Source organism: Rhinoderma darwinii, chromosome 1 (genome assembly GCF_050947455.1).
Source record: "Rhinoderma darwinii isolate aRhiDar2 chromosome 1, aRhiDar2.hap1, whole genome shotgun sequence".
Lineage (NCBI taxonomy): Eukaryota > Metazoa > Chordata > Amphibia > Anura > Rhinodermatidae > Rhinoderma > Rhinoderma darwinii.
In genome coordinates, this window is record NC_134687.1 from 639,011,646 (window position 1) to 639,034,015 (window position 22,370).

The 22,370-nt window shown below is 40.4% G+C and overlaps 1 protein-coding gene across 2 annotated transcripts in view; it reads left to right on the forward strand.

The window, feature by feature from the left end:
- The window catches only part of LOC142663708 (uncharacterized), a 225,059-nt gene extending 218,622 nt beyond the window's left edge, over nucleotides 1–6,437 (forward strand). For both annotated transcript variants that reach the window (XM_075842530.1, XM_075842718.1), the window contains one exon: nucleotides 5,088–6,437. In XM_075842530.1, coding sequence (XP_075698645.1) covers nucleotides 5,088–6,391 — 1,304 coding nt within the window. In that variant the 3' untranslated portion in view covers nucleotides 6,392–6,437. The remainder of the gene's footprint in view (nucleotides 1–5,087) is intronic.
- Nucleotides 6,438–22,370: the final 15,933 nt, after the last annotated feature.

Consider the following 22,370-nt stretch of genomic DNA (forward strand, 5'->3'; position numbering starts at 1 on the left):
GTTGCCCGACATATATTGGCACAGGCTCTACATTTGCCACAAGGAAAGCAGCCCTTTCTGGGTCCGCTTGAGCCAAAAAGCGCCGTCTGACGTGGGACATAGTGACTCTTCACCAGTAGATCCCGCAAGTTCCTAGCTCTTCTAGCTGTCATAAGGGGTCTATCAGACAGATTTTGAGCTAACTGTGGTTCAGACATAAGAATGGGCCAGTGTCTCTCCAAGATGCCACGCATCTTATTCCACTGCCCATTGTAAGTCGATATGAACCTTACCCCAGGTTCCTTATCCTGCTGCTGTTTAGCAGACACTCCTTCACTTCCTGTCTCACACATGGGTAAGTTCCTCGATCTGACCATTTAAACCCTATGTTATGCATTGTCTTTGACTTTAAACTGTGGGGTGGTCTATACAGTGTTGGGTATTTGCTTGCCCATAGACTATTGTGTGTAGCAGCTTGTGAGTGCGGTCTCCGTAACATTCTAGAGTCATACTTTTTGTACTAATCTTAATGTATATGTTGTCTGTCCAAATAAAATTTATAACTTTTTATATATTGATACATTGGCGTCAAAAGCTCTTTTTTTCTTTTTGTGCCATAACTATTGAAAAAAACCCCGAAATAAAGCAAAAAAGTTACACATATTTGGTATCGCTGCGTCCATAACGACCCCGACTATAAAGCTATTACATTATTTAACCCGCATGGTGAACACCATAAAAAAACAAAAACAATGGAAAAATTGCTGTTTTCTGTGAATCCTGACTAAAAGAAATGTGATAAAAAGTGATCAAAAAGTCGCATCTACTCCAAAATGGTACCAATAAAAACTACAAGTCGTCCTGCAAAAAAAAAAAAAAGACCTCATACAACTGCATTGGCAGAACAATAAAAAAGTTATGGCTCTTCAAATATGGAGACACAAAAACGAATAATTTTGAAAAAAAAAGTGTTTTTACTGTGTAAAAGTAGTAAAACATACAAAATCTATACAAATTTGGTATCGTTGCAATCGTAACAACCCGTTGAATAAAGTTATTGTGTTATTTATACCACACGGTAAACAGCGTAGATTTAGGATGCAAAAAAATGTGGGGAAATTTCAGGGTTTGTTTTCTATCTCCCCCCCCCCCCCCCAAAAAAGTTAATAAAATTAATCGATAAATAATATGTACCCCAAAATGGTGCTATTGAAAAATACAACTTGTCCCACAAAAAAGAAGACCATATACATCTATGTCGACACAAAAATAAAAAAGTTATAGCTCTTCGAATGTGACGATGGAAAAACTATAAAAATTGCTTGGTCATTAGGGCCCAGAATGCAATCAGGGGGAAGGGTTTAAATCAAAGTCTTGGTAACTATTATCCGCCAAGAACAAATGTCTTTGTTAGAGTAGAAAAATGCAGGATAGAAAATGGTGGAGGTCTGTCAGAATTTAACTATGTCAACTTGTCCCTAGGTTTTTATTTATTTAAGGAGATGCTATTTTGTAATTGGGCATACAATATTGGTGTTTACTTACACCAGTTTTCGCTACCTTACTTTATTTTGTTTTATGTCCCGTATTCCTCAATCTGTCTTTTATTTAGTTCACTTCTCTGACGCACCTCTAAAAATCCTCCCTCTCTCTAGCTCTCCTCAACTGAACTCCCTTGCGCTTCTCGCTCTTTCCTCTCATCCCCCTTAGCCCCTACACTTTTTTTATTTAGCTCCTCCCCATTCTCCTTCCTCTGACATCTTCGAACTCCTTATCCCCTCCTCTTTTTCTCTTAGCCCCTCCCCTTTTCACTCCTGACCAATGATAACAGAGGATCTGACTACTCCTAGTCCGTATCCCCTGCTCTCCGACACCTCGCCGTAACAACGAGGCCATGCTCCACTAGAGTCAACCTGCTGCTCTAGCCACAAACCCGTCTGTACGCCGATGCGGCCACTGTGATAGGGCTGCACACAACCCGATCCGGTCCCTCCTTCCCTCACTACGTCTAGACGAAGGTCAGTCCCTGGAGTCTACCTGAGTCAATCCCCCTCACTGCTCCAACCCCACTCACGCCGCACTGAGACGTGGGCACTGCCCCAGGACTGCAGACAGTCCGAACCAGTCCCTGTCTACTGTTGGCACCACACAAAAGGAACCATTCTCATGTAGAGCCGGTCTCCTTCTCTCCCCTGCCGCGGCTTCACAAAAGACGCTGTCCCGCCCTGCACTCTGCTCCGACTCCAAACAAGTAGTAAAAATCTGCCTTCATCACATAGGGAAGATCCGTATTTGGGCGAAAATAATTTGCAATCACTGCGTTATTGATGCCGGCGAGAGATTCTCGTCTGGTTACTTTCAAATTCCCACTGGACTTACTAGTTCATCAAAATCCTCTACACCTAATCGGTGTACCAGTATCTGTATGACCAAACAAATTGCTCCAGGTCACTTCTGCATGGTTCCCTCTGACAATTTTGTGGATTCTTCTGGTGCTATTGCCACAGAAAGAGATCACAGAATCGGGCCTGATCAACCATTCGCCCATGAAGATCAAAGTTTGCTCCAGTTTTGGGAATATTCTACTGCGGTGGGAACCAAGAGCAGACCATTCAATCCTGTCTGCAAAATTCTTTTGGAAAAGAACATCTGTTTTAGTCTCCAATATATTTCTAATTTAAGATTCTTACTTGATGAGAAAACCTGTCTCTTAGATGACCCACAGGAGGTGATGGACTCTCTTCACCCCTCGAAGCTAGCTTCATGACCTTCATCTACTACTTAATATGTGGTTTTCTGGTTACCTTGTCGCCCAAGTAAATGGAGTAAAAAGTGATCAAAAAGTCGCATGTACTTTAAAATGGTACTAATAAAAACTACAGATTCTCCTACAAAAAAAGGCAGGGATCATAAAACTTCCTGATGTGCAGGCCACAGGGGAACATTCCTTCAGTTTTAAGAGGTGGTTATCAAGGCCCTAATATTTGGGAACCAGAAAGGGGAGGCCCCGAGCAAATCTACTGTAAACGAGGTCGCCCGTATTATACCAGGGCAACACTTTCCCAGCAGTTTCCTAAACTACAGAGATGAAAAGGTCCCAAAAAAGGTGCAGAGTGTGTTCTAAAAGAGGAATAAGAATGGGCGACATCTATGAGTGCAACACTGGCCTGTGCATAAAGGATAGCTTCAAAGTGTACAACACATCTATGGATTACTAATTTTATTATTTACCCCATTATTATACCCTTTTATTATGCCCTTATGTACTCATCACAGCTTACATGCTTTCCCAGATTATAAACTGCAATAACAGTAAAACCCCCAACAAAACTGCTACCCAGAAAAATCCAATTATGTTTCTTATATTTTTGCACCTCAAGGCCTCTGCAAACCTATAATGTGCCTGGAAAACCTCCTAACAAAAAAAGAGGCCCTGTGTTTCAGTCACGTAGTACACTAGAGCCACATATGGGATATTTCTAAAAACTGTAGAATAATGGTAATAAAGGTTAAGTTGTGTTTCTCTGTTAACATCTGCTGTGTTACAGGGAAAAAAATATATTCAGATTGAATTTCTGCAAAAAAGTGAAAATTTCACTTCCACTTTGCTTTCATTCCTGTGAAACACCTAAAGCTTTCTAACACCCTAAAGCGATCCTAAAGACGTTTAAAAAATGTTGCCAACAAAGTAGACATGGGAAATGTGAATTATTTACTATTTTTTTGTGGTATGATTGTCTTACAAGTAGAGAAATACAAATTTTAAAAAAATGCAATTTTATTCAAACTTTTAGATACATTTTGGTGTGTTTTTTTTTTTTTTTACAAATACTGAATGTATTGACCAAAATTTACCACTAAAATAAAGCACAATGTGTCACTAGAAACCTCAGAATAACTTGGATAAGTAAAAACATTCCAAAGATTAAAAAAAAATTAAGATCTGTCCGGGAAGTCAAAGCTAGCTGCAGTAACAATGGGTTAAAAAACACACAACATAGAGGAGTCAATGCAAGAGCTGTTCCTACACAGACACTGACAGACATGATGATAAGATGCTGCTGTAGGTAGAAATACTTTATACTCCTCAGTAAAATACTGATACCTGTTAGATACCTGGAGAGTGTAACCTGAATGCCAGTGGTCACATTGTGTGGGTTGTGCGTTGCATGACTGTTCCTTTAAGTTAGGCCGGATTTACACAAGCGTGTGCCTTTTGCGCACGCAAAAATCGCAGCAATTTGCGTGCGCAAAATTTACTTAACAGCTCCGTGTGTCAGCTGCGTATGATGCGTGGCTGCTTGATTTTCGCATCCGCCATCATTATGACACTCTGTATGTTTGTAAACAGGAAAGCACGTGGTGCTTTTCTGTTTTCAATCGTAATTTTTACTGCTGTTGCGCAAATCACGCGCGTCACACGGAAGTGCTTCCGTGTGCTGCGCGTGATTTTCACACACCCATTGACTTCAATGGGTGTGTGATGCGTGAACAACGCACAAATATAGGACATGTAGTGCGTTTCACGCAGCGGACATACGCTGCGTGAAAATCACGGCTGTGCACGGCCCCATAGACTAACATAGGTCCGTGCGAGGCGCATGAAAATCACGACCGTTGCACGGACGTATTACACGTTCGTCTAAATAAGCCCTCAAGTTGTTGTATTAAAGAGATGCCCAATTGGCATGGAAGGGCCAATTGTGTTGGCAGAGGACAGGCTGGATTTGAAAAACAATATTGTGCTTTTAACATTTTTGTTTACATCTTTAGATAGTAAAGGTTTATGTAATAAAAGTGGTGACTGTGTGTAGACCAGAATCCTGAACTTTATAATTCATATATTTTAAAGTGTTATATAAAGCTATATAAGGCTGAATCACACGTGTGCGTGTTTTTTTTTTTTTTGTTTTGTTTTTTAGCCAAAGCCAAGTGTGGATTCATAAGGAATGGCATATACTTCTTCTAACACCCAGATCCACTTCTGGCTTTGACTTAACAAATTGCATCAAAAGCTGAATGTGTGTTTCCAGCCTAATAGGGATGTTATGATTACGTTAACTTTATGGCTTGAAAAAAAATTGAAAATCCATTTTTAATCCTAACAGACAATCCCAGCAAGAACTCTGAGGGGAGCTTAGTGTTATTGCTAAATTATAAAGCAGAAGATGAAGATATCATGCAGCATTCTTCAGGAGTAAATCTCACTACGATTAATGTACATCCAGGACTTCACAGTACAGATCTATCCTATAATTCCCCTAATCATGAAGAAACTTCCCCTGAACAATCACAGATTGTTGGCACAAGTAAAGGGGGTAAAAAGTTTCAATGTTGTAAATCGTTTACTAAAAGCTCAGGTCGTTTTACAGACAGAAGTCACACAGGAGAGGAGCAATATTCATGTTCAGAATGTGGGAAATTTTTTGCACGAAAATCAAACCTTGTTACACATGAGAGAATTCACACAGGAGAGAAGCAATATTCATGTTCAGGATGTGGGAAATGGTTTGCACGAAAATCAAACCTTGTTGCACATGAGAGAATTCACACAGGAGAGAAGCCATATTCATGTTCAGAATGTGGGAAGGGCTTTACAGATAAATCACATCGTGTTAGACATGAGAGAAGTCACGCAGGAAAGAGTCCATATTCATGTTCACTATGTGGGAAATGTTTTGCACAAAATTCTGATCTTGTTATACATGAGAGAAGTCACACGGGAGAGAAGCCATATTCATGTTCAGAATGTGGAAAATGTTTTATAAAGAAATCAAAGCTTGTTATACATAAGAGAAGTCATACAGGGGAGAAGCCATATTCATGTTCAGAATGTGGAAAATGTTTTATAGAGAAATCATACCTTGTTATACATCAGAGAATTCACACAGGAGAGAAGCCATATTTATGTTCAGAATGTGGGAAATGTTTTGCACAAAATGCTAATCTTGTTATACATAAGAGAAGTCACACAGGGGAGAAGCAGCATTCATGTTCAGAATGTGGGAAATGTTTTATAAAGAAATCAAGTCTTGTAATACATCAGAGAATTCACACAGGAGAGAAACCATATTCATGTTCAGAATGTGGCAAATGTTTTACACATAAATCATATCTTGTTGTACATGAGAGAAGTCACACAGGGGAGAAACCATATTCATGTTCAAAATGTGTAAAGTGCTTTACGGATAAATCAAATTTTGTTTTACATGAGAGAATTCACACAGGTGAGAAACCATATTCATGTACAGAATGTGGGAAATGTTTTACGCAAAAATCAAGTCTCGTTAAACATCAAAGAAGTCACACAGGGGAGAAGCCATATTCATGTTCGGATTGTGGGAAATGTTTTATTACTAAAGCCAGGCTTAAGGATCACCAGAGAAGTCACACAAGGGAGAAGCTGTCTTGATGTTCTATGTATGGAAATTGTTTTGCAAGAAAATAATATTTTGGAACTCAAAGAATAAACATGGAGAAGATATTATTTTTGTTTGGAATTTGGGAAATGCTATAAAAGCAAAACAAGATTTTTAACACATCAGGCTCTTCCCAATCAGAGAAAAAAATGATGTTGCAATAATTAATTAAAAGATAAATTCACAGATCTTTTTTTTTCCACTTAAGGAAATGTCATATTTATCACTACCTTTAAAGACCTAAAATTATAATTAGGTGTTCGAAAATTGGTACAAATCATTAGAATATTGTTTAGATATATTCACACATGGCTTACATTGATTTGTAACTGAAAATTGTTCAATTTATCTGAGTGGGGTTTATTCTACAAGCTCCATTCAGACATTTCTGCTGCAAAATTGCGGTCACGATCTGTGGATATGTGGACCCACTGGGCCGTACCGCCATAGCGGGATAGCAGCTGGCCAACAGGATACCAAGTCAATGTCTATAATTTGAATAAGGTTACTTATGGTAATTCAGACAGTAGTGAAGGTAGGCTCGGATGGGACTTTGGCAGCAGGCGGACATTAGGTGCGGTGTAACACCGAAAGCGTAGTATAAGGCACAACACAACTCTAACTCTCTATGGCACAGTAGCTTGGGATACAGGATACAGGTAGGTATAGGAACACTGGGAACTAGAAAACTGTAAGCCACCATTTGCAAAGACTAACACGGGTAAACAACAACGCTCAGGCAACGAGGGAAGGGGCAGGGCCCTTATAGTCCAGGGTGGGTATAGGCTAATTATATATTAAATTCATGTGCGTGCGCTGGCCCTTTAAGGCCGGGCACGAGAGTGCATGTGCGCACTCTATGGGACACTGCAGAATGAAGCGGAAGTGAATGCTGGCGTATCATGATTAGATGCGGGCCAGCGCTCCCAGATCCATTGCTGTGGCCGTCGGGAGGTGAGTAATCCCGAAGGCCCGTGGCCATGGGTGTTACAATAGCTGTGTATGAATATATCCTTATGCAGTTTTTGATGCACTATGGCTCAAAAGAATCACATGAAAAAAGCCAGAAGTGGATCCAGCGGAAAGGAGAAATATAAATTCTTATTTTATATTTTCCATTCCTGTCCTGAATCCACTCCTGGCTTTGGCTAAAAACAAATGCATCAAAAATTGCTCCAAAAAAAGTGTGATTCCAGCCTTAGAGAGGTTCTAGGAAAAATTGGTGTTACTTAAAGGGAATGTGTTGCCAGAAAAACATGTTTTTTTTTTAAAAATTAAACATTTAGTGTGTGGGTGATTAAACATTGTTCAAATTTTTTATTTTTTTTTCGCGAGTCAGGAAATATTATAAATTATTTCTAATTTATAATACTACCCATTTTTGGTCACTAGATGGAGCTAGTTCCCAAAATTGCAGCATTGCAACATTGGGTTAAAAGCCCTCGCTCTAGTGAGCTCTCAGCTTCCCCCCCTCCTTTATCCTGGCTAGTGCCGGGATAAACGAGGGGTTTGAACGGTGTAACCTCCTACACTGTGTGTCGCCATTTTTTGAGCTAACACACAGCGTAGTAGGTTTACATACAGTAGTAAACACACAAACACGAACATACATTGAAAGCTCTTACCTGCTCCTGCCGCCGCGGCTCCCTCCGGCCCGTCCGCTCCGTTTGCTGCCGCTGGTCCAAGTGCACAAATCCGGAAGCCGCGACCGGAAGTAGTAATATTACTGTCCGGCCGCGACTTCCGGTCCACAGGAAAATGGCGCCGGACGGCGCCAATTTCGAATTGGACTGTGTGGGAGCGGCGCATGCGCAGTTCCCACACAGACGCCGTACACGGAAGTCAATGGGACGGGAGCCGTTCACAGTCCCTATGGGACTGTGGCTGCCGTGTTCCATGTCTGTATGTGTCGTTAATCGACACACACAGAAATGGAACAAAAAATGGCAGCCCCCATAGGGAAGAAAAAGTGTAAAAATAAGAAAAAGTAAAACACAAACACACAAATGAATATAAACGTTTTTAATAAAGCACTAACATCTTTAACATATAAAAAAATAATTTGTGATGACACTGTTCCTTTAAACCTCAGACGTATGGTTTGTTTTCCTCTTTGTTGTTGAAATGTGTGCTGAGAAACTTCTCTGAAGAGGGGTAAAGGAAGAAGGTAAAAAAAAAAAAAAGGAAAGAAAAGTGGAAGAAAAAGAATGGCAAATAAAAAAGATTGTGGTCCATCGAAAGACAGGAAATAGGAGACATGTGAAACTGAGATCAAAGAACCCAGAGAATAAAATTGAAAAGTACCTGAAGTCCTTAGGGATGAATAAACACGTATTCAAGTATCCAATCTGAGTTGCTAGAGTTAAAGCACTCCAGCAATTTATTTTTCCTATATAGTGCCACATAGGCTGCTATTAAAGTATAATGTAGAGGCTTTTGTGTGTACCTGTTTATTTAATGTGCTATTTATGGGTTGTCTGCCATCTTGGTTCCTTTTTCCACTCTGATATAGTTCTCCTAATGCATACTACATTTCCATGATGCTTCAGGCTATGCAGAAGCAGAGGGGGTGGATTCTCATCACACTGCACTTGCTCTGCTCTGAGTCCTATCTAAGTGCAGCAAGTGCTAGATCGGTGAAATAGAACTGCTGATCTTACACTGTAGAGTTTTCGTGTATCCTATGTTATGCAGCTTCAGACTGTCTCCTCTGCCTCCTGCTTGTGATAGGTTTCTCCAGTTCTTACAAGCAGGAGACCATGAGCAGCATCTTTATAGAAATGCACTAGAGTGCACACATCACTCACAGATAGTATAGACAGTTCATGTAAGTCAGGGGAGTTTTATAACTGCAGCTAATCATAGTATAGACTCACGTAGTATAATACTGCACTCCTGCTCCCTTTGATAGGGAAGAAATAATCCCTTCAGCAGCACTATAAGCATGGGGGTTATACAGAGGAATAAGGGGGTGGAGCTGGGAGGGGTCTCAGAGCTGCCAGGAGGAATTTGATTGGTGGTGATGTAATCCTGTAGTTCACAGCATATTAGATACACAGGAGAAATGACCGCATGTCTCCACATAAGAGCATGGTCTATTCTGGTGGTCAAAATTAGATCACATGACACAACTGCCAAAAATGAAAGGGTTCAAAATACATGGATACAACTGAGCTGGAAAGAAACAATTGACACTGCTAGAATATTGCTGGTGAGTCAGAATTACATTTGCAAAAATAAAACGATCCAGGAGAAATCTGTGATGCTTTGTCCAGCATGATGGAGCACCATGTTACAAGACAAAAGTGATAACTAAATGACTCGGTGCCAAAACATTGACATTGTGGGTCCATGGCCAGGAAACTCCCCAGATCTCATTTCCATTGAGAAAATATGGTCAGTCCTCAAAAAGTGGGTAGACAAACAAATACACAGAAATTGTGATAAACTCCAAGCACCGATTAGGCAAGAATGGGTTGTCATCAGTCAGGATTTCGGCCCAGAAGCTGATATCCAGAGTGCCAGGGCGAATTGCAGAAGTCTTGAAAAAGAAAGGTTAACTCTGTAAATATTGAGTCTTTGCGTCAATAAAAGTTTAAAAAAGTATGAAATGCTTATAATTGTACGTTTGTATACCATAGAAGCATGACTAAAATATCGAAAAATAGTGAAGCAGCAAACTTTGTGAAAGCCAAAATTTGTGTCAGTCTCAAAACTATTGGCCTGGACTTTACATAAAAAAGTGACATCAGAAACATCAATCGATTTGATTTAAAAAAAAAAAAAAAAGTTAGTATCACAATCTTTTGTAAAAATGTATCAATATAGACATTCAAAAAATGTAATCCAGAATGGACCCCAGAGCCGAGCAGGTGCCATGGGGAAATATGTACATTATGATGTACTTTTTGCAACAGATAAATTATTGGGACTCTGAATTGTTTATTTGTTAACGCCTTCCTTATATTACTGCCAATTGTCTCTGATTAATAGGCTTCTTGAAGGATCTAATTGACCACGTATAGGACTTCAACTTAATTTTCTATAAACATGTAAGGACGGCCACTGGTGCTTCTCCCAACGGCGTTCCCCGTCCACGGGTTTCGTACCTTCCCTATTGGCGGCCTGCTACTGCTGTCCGGCTTGGCAGCCAGTGTCTTCTGCATGCATCTCCTGGCAGTGGTATGGTCCAAGTTTTGCCATTACAAAACTGCACAAACCAATGCCTGGTTACTCCTGGACTATATGAGGCACCTCCTTAGTTCACCTGCTGCCTGAGCAACTTTGGTGCAACCTAGTTGTGTCCTGCAAAGGTTCCTGTTTGCTTCCAGATAACAGTTCGCTACCATCTTGTATCCAGCTATCTGTTATCAGTCTGTATCCAGCTGTCCGCTACTGGTTTGTATCCAGCTGTCTGTTATCAGCCTGTATCTAGCTATGCTCTACCACCATGTATCCAGATATCCACTACCCGCTTGTGTCCATCTATCTTTTATCAGCCTATATCCAGCTATCCGCTGACAGTCTGTATCCAGCTATCTGTTATCAGCCTATATCCAGCTATACGCTACCAGCCTGTATCTGTTATCAGCCTATATCCAGCCATCCGCTGACAGTCTGTATCCAGCTATCCGCTACCAGCCTATATCCAGCTATCTGCTAACAGCCTGTATTCAGCTATCTGCTACCAGCCTGTATTTAGCTATCCACTACCATCCTGTATCTATCTATTCGCTACAGCCTCTATCCACTGCCAGCCTGCATCGACCTGCTCACTGCCAGTCTTCGTCCTGCTACCTGGTATCAGTTGGTATCTTGTTATCCACCATCAGCCTGCATCCCGCTGTCTACTGACAATCTGTATCCAACAATCTGTGATGAGCATGAAGCTTCCTGCCTATTACGAACTGTGACTTCTGATCCAAACCCATCTCCCTTACTTGGGGACATGCTCTAAACTGGCTGGTCACGCTGAGGTGCGTAAAACTCAGGAACTTATTTCTCGTCAGTTCTGGTGGCAATCTCTTGCCAAGGATTTTAAGGACTATGTCACCACATCTTCCATATGTGCTTGAAACAAATTCTCCAAAGCTAAACCAGCTTGTCTTCTGCCTCTTCCAGTTCCCGATTTTCCACGGCAATACGTCACTATGGACTTCATGACTGATCTGCCTCTCTCAGCCGGCTGCAACACTCTCTGTGTGGTTGTGGATCATTTTTCCAAGATGGCACACTTTGTTCTCTTGCCTGGTCTTCTTTCTGCTCCTCGTCTTGCCAGTCTCTTTGTGCAGCATATATTCTGTCTGCATGGCCTGCCTCTCCATATTGTCTCGGACCGCAGTGTACAGTTCACCTTAAGATTTTGGAGTTCTCTTTGTGGTCTTCTGAATGTCAAACTGCACTTCTCTTCTGCATACATTTCCAGTCCAAATGTCAGGCGAGAGGGTCAACCAGGTCCTAGAACATTTTCTATGTCATTTTGTTTCTGCCCAATATGACAACTGGGTTAGTCTCCTTCCTTGGGCTAAATTCTCCAATAACAACCATTCCGGAGAATACACGGCTTCCTCGCCATACTTCATTGTATACATTCAGCATCCTTGGATACCTTTTTCTGTGCCTTCTTCCTCTGAAGTTTCCACTGTCAACTCCACCTATGGGAATTTTTTGCAGGTCTGGTAACAAACCAAATCTGCCATAACTCAAGCTGTCTCTCATATGAAGAGGTATGTTGATAAGAAGAGGAGATCTCCACAGTATTCTCCTGGAAATAAATTATGGCTTTCTTCAAAAAACCTCTGCCGGAATGTACCCTCGTACAAGTTAACTCATTCCATGTGTCTCTGCTCAAGCCGGTGTTGCTGAATAATTATTGAAGAACTTCTTCTGTTCCTGCTCCTGTTGATCCCTGACCTGAGTTTGAGATGGGGACATTCTTGACTGTAATAAAAAATTGGGAAAAATATATTTTATTTAGTACATTGGAAAGGCTTTGGCCTCGAAGAAAGATCATAGGAGCCTTCTGAGAACATCGATGCTTGCTCTCAGGAAATTACATTCTGTTGCTGGACACAAGAAGAGGGGGTGTAAGGGGAGATACTCTGAATCCGACGGCTGGTGGCGCTCCTGCTGTCTGGCCTTCCTGACAGCTTCTTCTGCATGCATCTCCTCCTGCTCACGATGGTATGGTCCATAGTGCACGCACACTCTGTCCGCCTGGTAAAGAGCCCTCACGCGCACATTGCAGAACTGCACAAACCAATACCTGATTGCTCCTAAACTATACCTCCTCAGTTCACCTGGTGCCTGAGCAACTTTAGTGCAACCTAGTTGTGTACTGCAAAGGTGCATGTTTGCATCCTGATTCCAGTTCTCACCTATCTGTTATTAGCCTGTATCCAGCTATCTGTTACCAGCCTGTATCCAGCTATCTGTTATCACCCTATATCCAGATATATATATATATATATATATATATATATATATATATACACACACACACACACACACTACCGTTCAAAAGTTTGGGGTCACCCAGACAATTTTGTGTTTTCCATGAAAACTCACACTTATATTTATCGAATGAGTTGCAAAATGGCTAGAAAATATAGTCAAGACATTGACAAGGTTAGAAATAATGATTTTTATTTGAAATAATAATTTTCTCCTTCATACTTTGCTTTCGTCAAACAATGCTCCATTTGCAGCAATTACAGCAATGCAGACCTTTCCCATTCTAGCTGTTAATTTGCTGAGGTAAATCGGGAGAAATTTCACCCCATGCTTCCAGAAGCCCATCCCACAAGTTGGATTGGCTTGATGGGCACTTCTTGCGTACCATACGGTCAAGCTGGTCCCACAACAGCTCTGTGGGGTTGAGATCTGGTGACTGCGCTGGCCACTCCATTACAGATAGAATACCAGCTGCCTGCTTCTTCCCTAAATAGTTCTTGCATAATTTGGAGGTGTGCTTTGGGTCATTGTCCTGTTGTAGGATGAAATTGGCTCCAATCAAGCGCTGTCCACAGGGTATGGCATGGCGTTGCAAAATGGAGTGATAGCCCTCCTTATTCAAAATCCCTTTTACCTTGTACAAATCTGCCACTTTACCAGCACCAAAGCAACCCCAGACCATCACATTAACTCCACCATGCTTGACAGATGGCGTCAGGCACTCTTCCAGCATCTTTTCAGTTCTGTGTCTCACAAATGTTCTTCTGTGTACTCCAAACACCTCAAACTTCGATTCGTCTGTCCATAACACTTTATTCCAATCTTCCTCTGTCCAATGTCTGTGTGCTTTTGCCCATATTAATCTTTTCCTTTTATTAGCCAGTCTCAGATATGGCTTTTTCTTTGCCACTCTGCCCTGAAGGCCAGCATCCCGGCGTTGCCTCTTCGCTGTAGATGGTGACACTGGCATTTTGCGGGTACTATTTAATGAAGCTGCCAGTTGAGGACCTGTGAGGAGTCTATTTCTCAAACTAGAGACTCTAATGTACTTGTCTTGTTGCTCAGTTGTGCAGCGGGGCCTCCCACGTCTCTTTCTACTCTGGTTAGAGCCTGTTTGTGCGATCCTCTGAAGGGAGTAGTACACACCGTTGTAGGAAATCTTCAGTTTCTTGGCAATTTCTCGCATGGAATAGCCTTCATTTCTAAGAACAAGAATAGACTGTCGAGTTTCACATAAAAGCTCTCTTTTTCTAGCCATTTGGAGAGTTTAATCGAACCCACAAATGTAATGCTCCAGATTCTCAACTAGCTCAAAGGAAGGTCAGTTTTATAGCTCCTCTAAACAGCAAAACTGTTTGCAGCGGTGCTAACATAATTGCACAAGGGTTTTCAAGTGTTTTCTAACCATCCATTAGCCTTCTAACACAGTTAGCAAACAAAATGTACCATTAGAACACTGGAGTGATGGTTGCTGGACATGGGCCTCTATACACCTATATAGATATTGCATTAAAAACCAGACGTTTGGCAGCTAGAATAGTCATTTAGCACATTAACAATGTATAGAGTGTATTTCTGATTAATTTAATGTTATCTTCATTGAAAAAAACTGCTTTTCTTTCAAGTGACCCTAAACTTTTGTGTACATATTTATATATATATATATATATATATACACACATTATGATGCCAATTATGACTGCTGGTTATCCCTCCTTAGGGTGGATAGTGTTGGACGTCATGATGAGATAATACTTTCAGGGTTTGTTGCAGACTGACAAAATATTCTAGATAACATAAGCTTGTAAATAAGAATGATGTGTTGTTATTATTATGCATTTCTCAGATGATCAATAACTTGTTAGGTGGTTCCTTGATAGCAGCTAGCGAGAAAAACCTTTAGAAGGACAATGTCAAGCTAAATGGACAGGTCTTCTAAAACCAGTTTTTACTCATCTACAGTAGATGAGTAAAAACTGGTTTTACATATACAGGACTTATTTGCTGTATATAAACCAGATACTACAAACTATTTTTCCAATATTTAAGTTTTGCAGGCTTTCAGGGCCCAAAGTGTGGTTTTAACTGCAGTATTTAGATCGATTACAACACATCAGTTTTTTCAATATCAGATTTGCAGTATATCCGGTCTCAACATTCAAAAATTTTTGTTTGTAGTGCACCTAAAAAAAATTATGTCCTTTAAAGCTCAAACCTGTACCCCAGCCAGGGGTGACATGCTGGGTATCAGATATTCATTCACATTGGTGTCAGCAGAATTAGCAGAGTTTGGCAGATGACATCGCACATCAATAGACCTGAAAACTGAGATCGCACAAAACAAACTGCAACTTCACAAAGACTCGTACAATTGACCTCCAGTCCAGAAGCAAGCTCATACAGCTGACCCCCAGTCCAGAAACAGACCGCAGATATATTGCCAAGAGCTCAAATATAACAGAAGTCATTGAAGTTAGAGCAAGATAGAACAAGCTAAAATAACTTGCTATTCATAGACTGCTTTAACTAATATCAGGGAACAGAGACAGCCAGATTCCCTGGCTATTTCAATTCATTCATTTTAGTTAATAAAAAAAATTTCAACTGGCGGAAGGAGCACTCAATTAAATACTCAATGCAGAAAATGGTGGCCAAAAAAGACTTAATACAGAGGGGGTCTGAAGCTTTTCCTACCAGACTTGCGGCCACATTAACAGATATAGTGGCATCAGCTCTACCGACCGAGTGCTGAGGTCGGCGTTCAACGCTGGATCAGCTGGTGCTGTGGCTGCATCAGCTGCTGAGATGACAGCGAGGGGTGGAGCCACGGCAAACACATCCGCTCACATGCCGACTATGTCAACCAGGTAAACATTATACCTAGACGTCATTCTCTCCCCATCCAGGAAGTCTGCAATCAAGCCCAGAATGCTACTGGACTATAAAAAGGGCTCTTCCCTCTTCTTCTTTGCCTGAGCGTTGTTCGTTACCCAAGGTTTGTCTTGCAAATGGTCTCCTAGTGTCTTCCAGTTCCCAAGTGTTTCCTGTATCCTGTGCTGTCCTGGTCAAGTGCCGTGCTGAAGCTGTTGTCATGTTCTGCTACTCCCCGCCTGACGTCTACCTGCTGCCTGGTCCCAGCCGAGCCTGCCTTGCTACTGTCCGAGTTGGCACAGGTACCCTTTCTGGACTATAGACTCTGTACTATACCTGTTTGGCCAGCTGCCATCACGCTACGCGGTACGGCCCAGTGGGTCCACACCCTGCATCGTGACACCTAGACAAATTTCCCAATTAGACAAGACAAAGAAATCTGCATATTATTAAGAAAAAAAAACCACATAGTCCCAATATTAATGCAGGGGAAGACTTTCAAAAAATGAATCAACATTTCTTCTCTTTTCTTCTTCTCTTCCCAAAAAAGAAACAATTAGATGTAAATATTCGTATTATCCATCCAAGTCCTCCGTTGTATCAAAAAAGGCAGTAAGATCTTCGTAGACCACTCTTAAGCGGGCCAGAAAAAGCAAAGAGTAGTTAACACCAGTTTTCCTAAGCCTATTTTTAATTTCAGAAAATGTCAGTCTCTTTTTGGTTGTATAAGAATTAGCCAGGCTAATTCCACATCCCGACCGAGATCTTTGAATAAAGAAATTGTGTTGCAAGTCCGGTGAGTGCCTCGATATTTTCTATTTGCTTATATCAAGTTGGGTTGTGCTGCACTTTCGATGAGCACCTCCGGGGCAACTTATCTGCTAAAATACATTAAGGATAAAACGCCATTCGAAATACTCCAATCCTAAATTGATACTTGTTCAACAGTGCCAGCTTCTTCCTACTAACTCTTTTTGGTTGTAGCTTGCGGATAATCATGATAAAGCGAGATTCTTCCTGCATTATAAGTCAGATCCTCTTTCTTCCTTGCTGATCTAAGTAAATAGTCTCCTGCATTCAGCAACTTAAGAAGAATAGGCCTAGCTGGGGCTCTTGGGGGCACCCTATATGCTCTTTCCACTTCAAAATCTTTGAAACACAATTTTTGCCAAATTTGTCCAACAACCATTTTTTAATAAATGGGACACATTCTGCCCCCTCTGTATTTTCCGGGAAGCCCACTATACGTAGGTTAGCCCTACGAGATCTACCTTCCATGTCTGTCAATTTAATCACAATTTCTTTATTTGAGTGTTTCAGACTTTGCATTTCCTTCTGTAAGTTAGATACAGTATCTGCGACTGTTGATATCCTGTTTTCAGATGTCTCCACTCTATTTGTGGTGACAGAGCCGCTTTAACCCGTGCCAAGCACACCATTGTTTTTCTTGTGAAATTCTCGATAAGTTTGATGTGTCACATGACCCTCTTCCCATTGAAAAAACGAAAGTTGGATACAAAATGGACGACTTCAAAATGGCCGCCATGGTCAACACCCAGCTTGAAAAGTTTCCCCCCTCCCATATACTAATGTGCCACAAACAGGAAGTTAATATCACCAACTATTCCCATTTTATTTAGGTGTATCCATATAAATGGCCCACCCTGTATATAGATGTCATCCTGATCCTCCTTTTTCCTCCTACTTGTTATACTCATAGCTCTACATTGCTCTTTTAACAATTTTAGGGTGTATGTCTCCAGTGGCACAAGCTGGGCGCAACGTATTGGACTCTAAAATGGCATATCTGTGGGAAAATTGCAATTTTCACCTTGTAACAACCGCATCACATTCATTTCTGGAAAACACCTGTGGGGTCAAAATGCTCACTACACCCCTTGATAAATGCCTTGAGGGATGTCGTTTCCAAAATGGGGTCACTTTTGGGGGTTTCCACTGTTTTGGTCCCACAGGGGATTTGCAAATGCGACATGGCACCCAGAAACCAATCCATCAAAATCTGCACTCCTTTTCTGAGCCGTACCGTGTGCCTAAACAGGAGTTTATGACCACATATGGGGTATTTCCATACTCTGGAGAAGTTGCTTTGCAAATGTTGGGAGGCTTTTTCTCCTTTATTTGTTAAGAAAATAAATATTTTCGAGCTAAAAGTACTTCTTATTGGAAAAAAATTTTTCTTTCTCACTGCCCAATTCTAATAAAATCTATGAAACACCTGTAACTTTAAAACCTATTGACAAGGCAACACATGCGGGAGAAACCTGTCCAACCTTGTTAAGAAGCAACACTCTCTCATTTATCCAGAAAATCAAAGATAGGAATGACAAATTAAAATATGAGACTAAAGAAAATGCAGTAGTATTTGGCTCATACTATTCTCATACTAAAACACCACGCTCTATTACTGAAAAAACTCGAAAAAAAATTGATATTTTAGGTAAAATTAATTTACTGCATATTACTGAACCACAAATGTTAAACTCTTCTTTTTCCATACAAGAAATCGAAGATGTTATCAAAAGAAGCCCAAAAGGGAAAAGCCAGGCCCAGATGGCTTCTCTATGTCATACTATAAAAACTCAAACTCATTCCCCATATATGACTCAATACTTTAATAGCATAAATTCATCCAATCCCTTCGGGAAGGATTCCCTGACAGCTCATTTAACTTTAATACCGAAAGAAGGGAAAGACCCCTCTAATTGTAGTAACTATAGACCTATTTCCCTAATTAATACAGACATTAAGCTTTAAGCTAAAATCATTGCAAACAGACTTAACAAATATATGCCGAATTTGATAAATATAGAACAGGTTGGCTTCATACCCGGCCGAGAAGCTAAAGACAACACAACCAGTATCTTGAACATAATCCAACTTGCACAAACCAAAAACATTCCACTGGCTCTTTTGACAACAGACACGGAAAAGGCCTTTGACAGGGTCGATTGGCTATTTCTCAGATTAACTTTACAAAAATGTGGCCTACATTTATAAAATATAAATATTGACCCTGAGAAGTGGTCTGACATTTTTAGATAATCCCCATTTAAAAACAATTGCAGGTATTTAAACTACTTAGGAACCAAAATAAACAATTCACATAATAGTTTATATGATCTTAATTACAAACCCCTTATAAATAAAGTGGTATAGGAACTAGAAACATGGAAATTGTTACTTATTTCCTGGTTTGGTAGAACTAACATTATAAAAAGGATTATTCTCCCAAAAATACTATATAGCCTTCAAGTGCTCCCAATTGCTATTCCTCAATCCTTTTTTATAAAAGTTAAACAGATAATATCTAAATTTTTATGGCAGGGTAACGGTCCTAGAATTAAATACGCCACACTAATAAAAAATAAAAAAGTCGGGGGCATATGCCCTCCAGATTTTGAAACGTATAGAAATACAATACATGCAAGTAGATTTCTAAAATGGCAATTCTCACCTAAAAGGAAACTGTGGGTGGATCTCGAACTAAGCATGTTAAACGACAAAATGTAATAATGTATCTGGATCACTCCACAAAATCAACTTAAATACTCCGATCTGAAAAACCCTCTGACTAACTTGACTATTAGAATCTGGCATAAGTTAAATAAGAAACATAGATTTGTACCTTTATATAGGTGATCATACTCCCTTTTTCTATCTGATTCCCAACAAACTAAGAGCACTAAAGAAAAATATTGCAACAGCAGAGGTAAATTTTTCTTCTATACCAGTAAAAAAGTTTTATCATAATAAAAGTTTACTTCCGTTTGAAACAGTAAAAGACATTTTCCCAAATTTTATCATAGACAAACGAGACTATATCTTAGTTGTCACAGCGCGGGGTGTGGACCCACTGGGCTGTACTGTGTAGCGGGATAGCAGCTGGCCAAACAGGTACAATGCAATATCTATAGTTCAGAAAGGGTACCTGAGGCAATGTAGACAGTAGCGGTGGATTCAGGCTAAGTTGAGGCTCCAACAGTAGACAGACACCCGGCAGGGTGCGACACAGTAGATGCTGCGGAGGGCACAACACGACTCCAACTCTTGAAGGCACAGAGGCATGGTAGCACGGGATATAGGGTACAGGCAGCAGGAACGCGTAACACTGGGAACTTGAAAACACTAGGAGACCATTTGCAAGGACAAACTTAAGGTAAAACAACAACGCTCAGGCAAGAGCACCTTTTATAATGCCGAAGCATTCTGGGCTAATTGCAGTATTCTGTAACTGTGCGCGTACTGGCCCTTTAAGGCCATGCACGCGCCCTGCGGCAGACAGTGTTCGGACAAGGAAGTGAGTGCCGGCATCTCCCTGGAGGGAGATGCTGCTGGGAACTCGCTCGTCCATGGCCACGGCCGTCAGAGAGTAAGTCAGGACGTCGGCCCGCGGCCATAGACGTTGCATTAGTAACAGATGCCATAAAAGTCTATGAGTCAGATATTACGTGCTCACACTCTACTAACCTAATATTGATGTCCTTATACTCCAACATTCAGCTGAAAAAAATCCATATCGTCTATTTCTCAACTTATCATCTCTGGCTTGGAAGCGCCTTCTTTCATATTGAAGTGAGAAAAAGAACTTAACAAATTTTTTTCAAACGATTCGATTAATAAGGATCTTTAGAAACACACACTCTTTTTCCAGCTCGGTAAGACTGCAAGAAGCCAGCTATAAGGTGATTTCCAGGTGGTATAAAACCCCGGAAATACTAAATAGAATTGATCCCAGTCATTCCCCTTCTTGTTGGCATTGCAATAAAGAAATATTACATTTATCTCATATCTGTTTTCATTGTGAATGCATCCGGCCTTTCTGGATGAAAATTCAAAATATTATATGCAACATCCTAAAAAGTATGATTGAACTGACTGTAGATTTAGTGCTTCTTAATTTAGACACCTCACAAATTTATGAATCAAAATTATATCATTCCATTTTTACTGAACGCAGTGAAAACCATTGTAGCTAGAAATTGGAAGGAGACAGATACATCTATTTTAGAATGGAAGAAAGAAATTAACGCAATTCGCTCTTTTGAAAAAACAAAATGGTCAATAGACCAAAATATTGATAGATATCATAAAACCTGCGACATTTGGTTAAATGTCCAAGATCTTCCAGCTTTACACACCGATTGATAATTGACTTAAATAAATCTCCTCTCCTTCAGATTCTTTAAACTCCAGAATGGCCCTTAGATTGCTTGCCCACAACATGCTTGAGCTAACATAACATGTATGTTTACTGCACGATCCATTTTGTAATCATCAGCAGAGACTACTGTTCATGTTTTTTTGTTATATCGCTTTTGATGTGAAGTTTTATCTCTTCCACCCTTATTCCCTCTCTTCCTTTCTGTACCCCTCATTCCACCCATTCCCTTCCCTTTTCTTTTTGTGAAAATTAAAATAATGAATTTACAAAAAATTGGAGTTAATATGAGATCTTATTGGAAAAAAATTCATTTTTCATTTTCACAAACCATTTCTAATAAATTATATGGAGCACCTGTGGGGTCAAAATGCTCGCTATACCCCAAGATTATTTCCTTATGGGGTGTAGTTTCAAAATGGGGTGTTTTTTTGTCTTGGCACCACAACACCTCTTGAAACCTGACATGGTTCCTAAAATATAATCTAATAAAAAGAAGGCCCCAAAATCCACTAGGTGCTCTTTCATTTCTAAGGCCTGTGCTTCAGTCCAATAGCATTCTAAATCCACATGTGGGATATTTCTAAAAACTGCAGAATCTAGCCAATAAATATTGAGTTGCATTTCTCTGTTAACACTTGCTGTGTTCCAAAAAAATTAACTAAAATGTAATTTCGGCAAAAAAAATTGATATTTGTAAATTTCAACTCCACTTTGCTTTAAAGGGATCCTGTCACCAGCATTTTAGCTATAAAGCCAGCAATACCTGGTGAAAGTGGGTGAAAAATCATTGTCATCTAAGCTATAAATATCTTCTAAGTAAGCTCTGTAGCTTTAGTATTCCATTTTTCAGTGGTCCCACGCCGTATGCAAATGAGCAGAAAAGAATCAAATCTTCATCTGAAAAGAGTCAGATTTTCATTCCTCCAGCGTCTCAGAGTGGACTCCACCTCCTTCTTTTTGATTGACAGCTCCTTAGCCAGTCAGGGCCAGACAGGTGGCAACGGTGGGCGAGGTTAAGAAGCTGCATCCCAGAGGGAAAAATAATTACCATAAAAGGCGGGAAGAGTTTAAACGACGATATTTACAGACAGAGGAGGACTTCAGGAAAGAAGAGAACAGGAACGAACTCTGGACAGCTGCGACCATTGAGGGGTAAGGCGAGTTTAACAGGTAAGATGTTGATGACAGGATCCCTTTAATTCCTGTGAAATGCCTAAAGAGATAACAAATTTCCTAAATGCTGTATACTTTGACGGTGCACATGATCCGTGTGTTCCCTATCGTTTCCCCATAAAATCTGTGTTTAGGGTTTGTGTAACAGTGAACTCCTAATTTCAGTGCCCTTTCACAGTACAGGATAGAGCCGGCAGTGTGACACCCCGGTCCTGCATATGGCATTCCTGTGCAGGAGTACACAGTTCTATTAAATTATTTCAAAAAAGAAAATGATGAATTGTAGGCAAGAA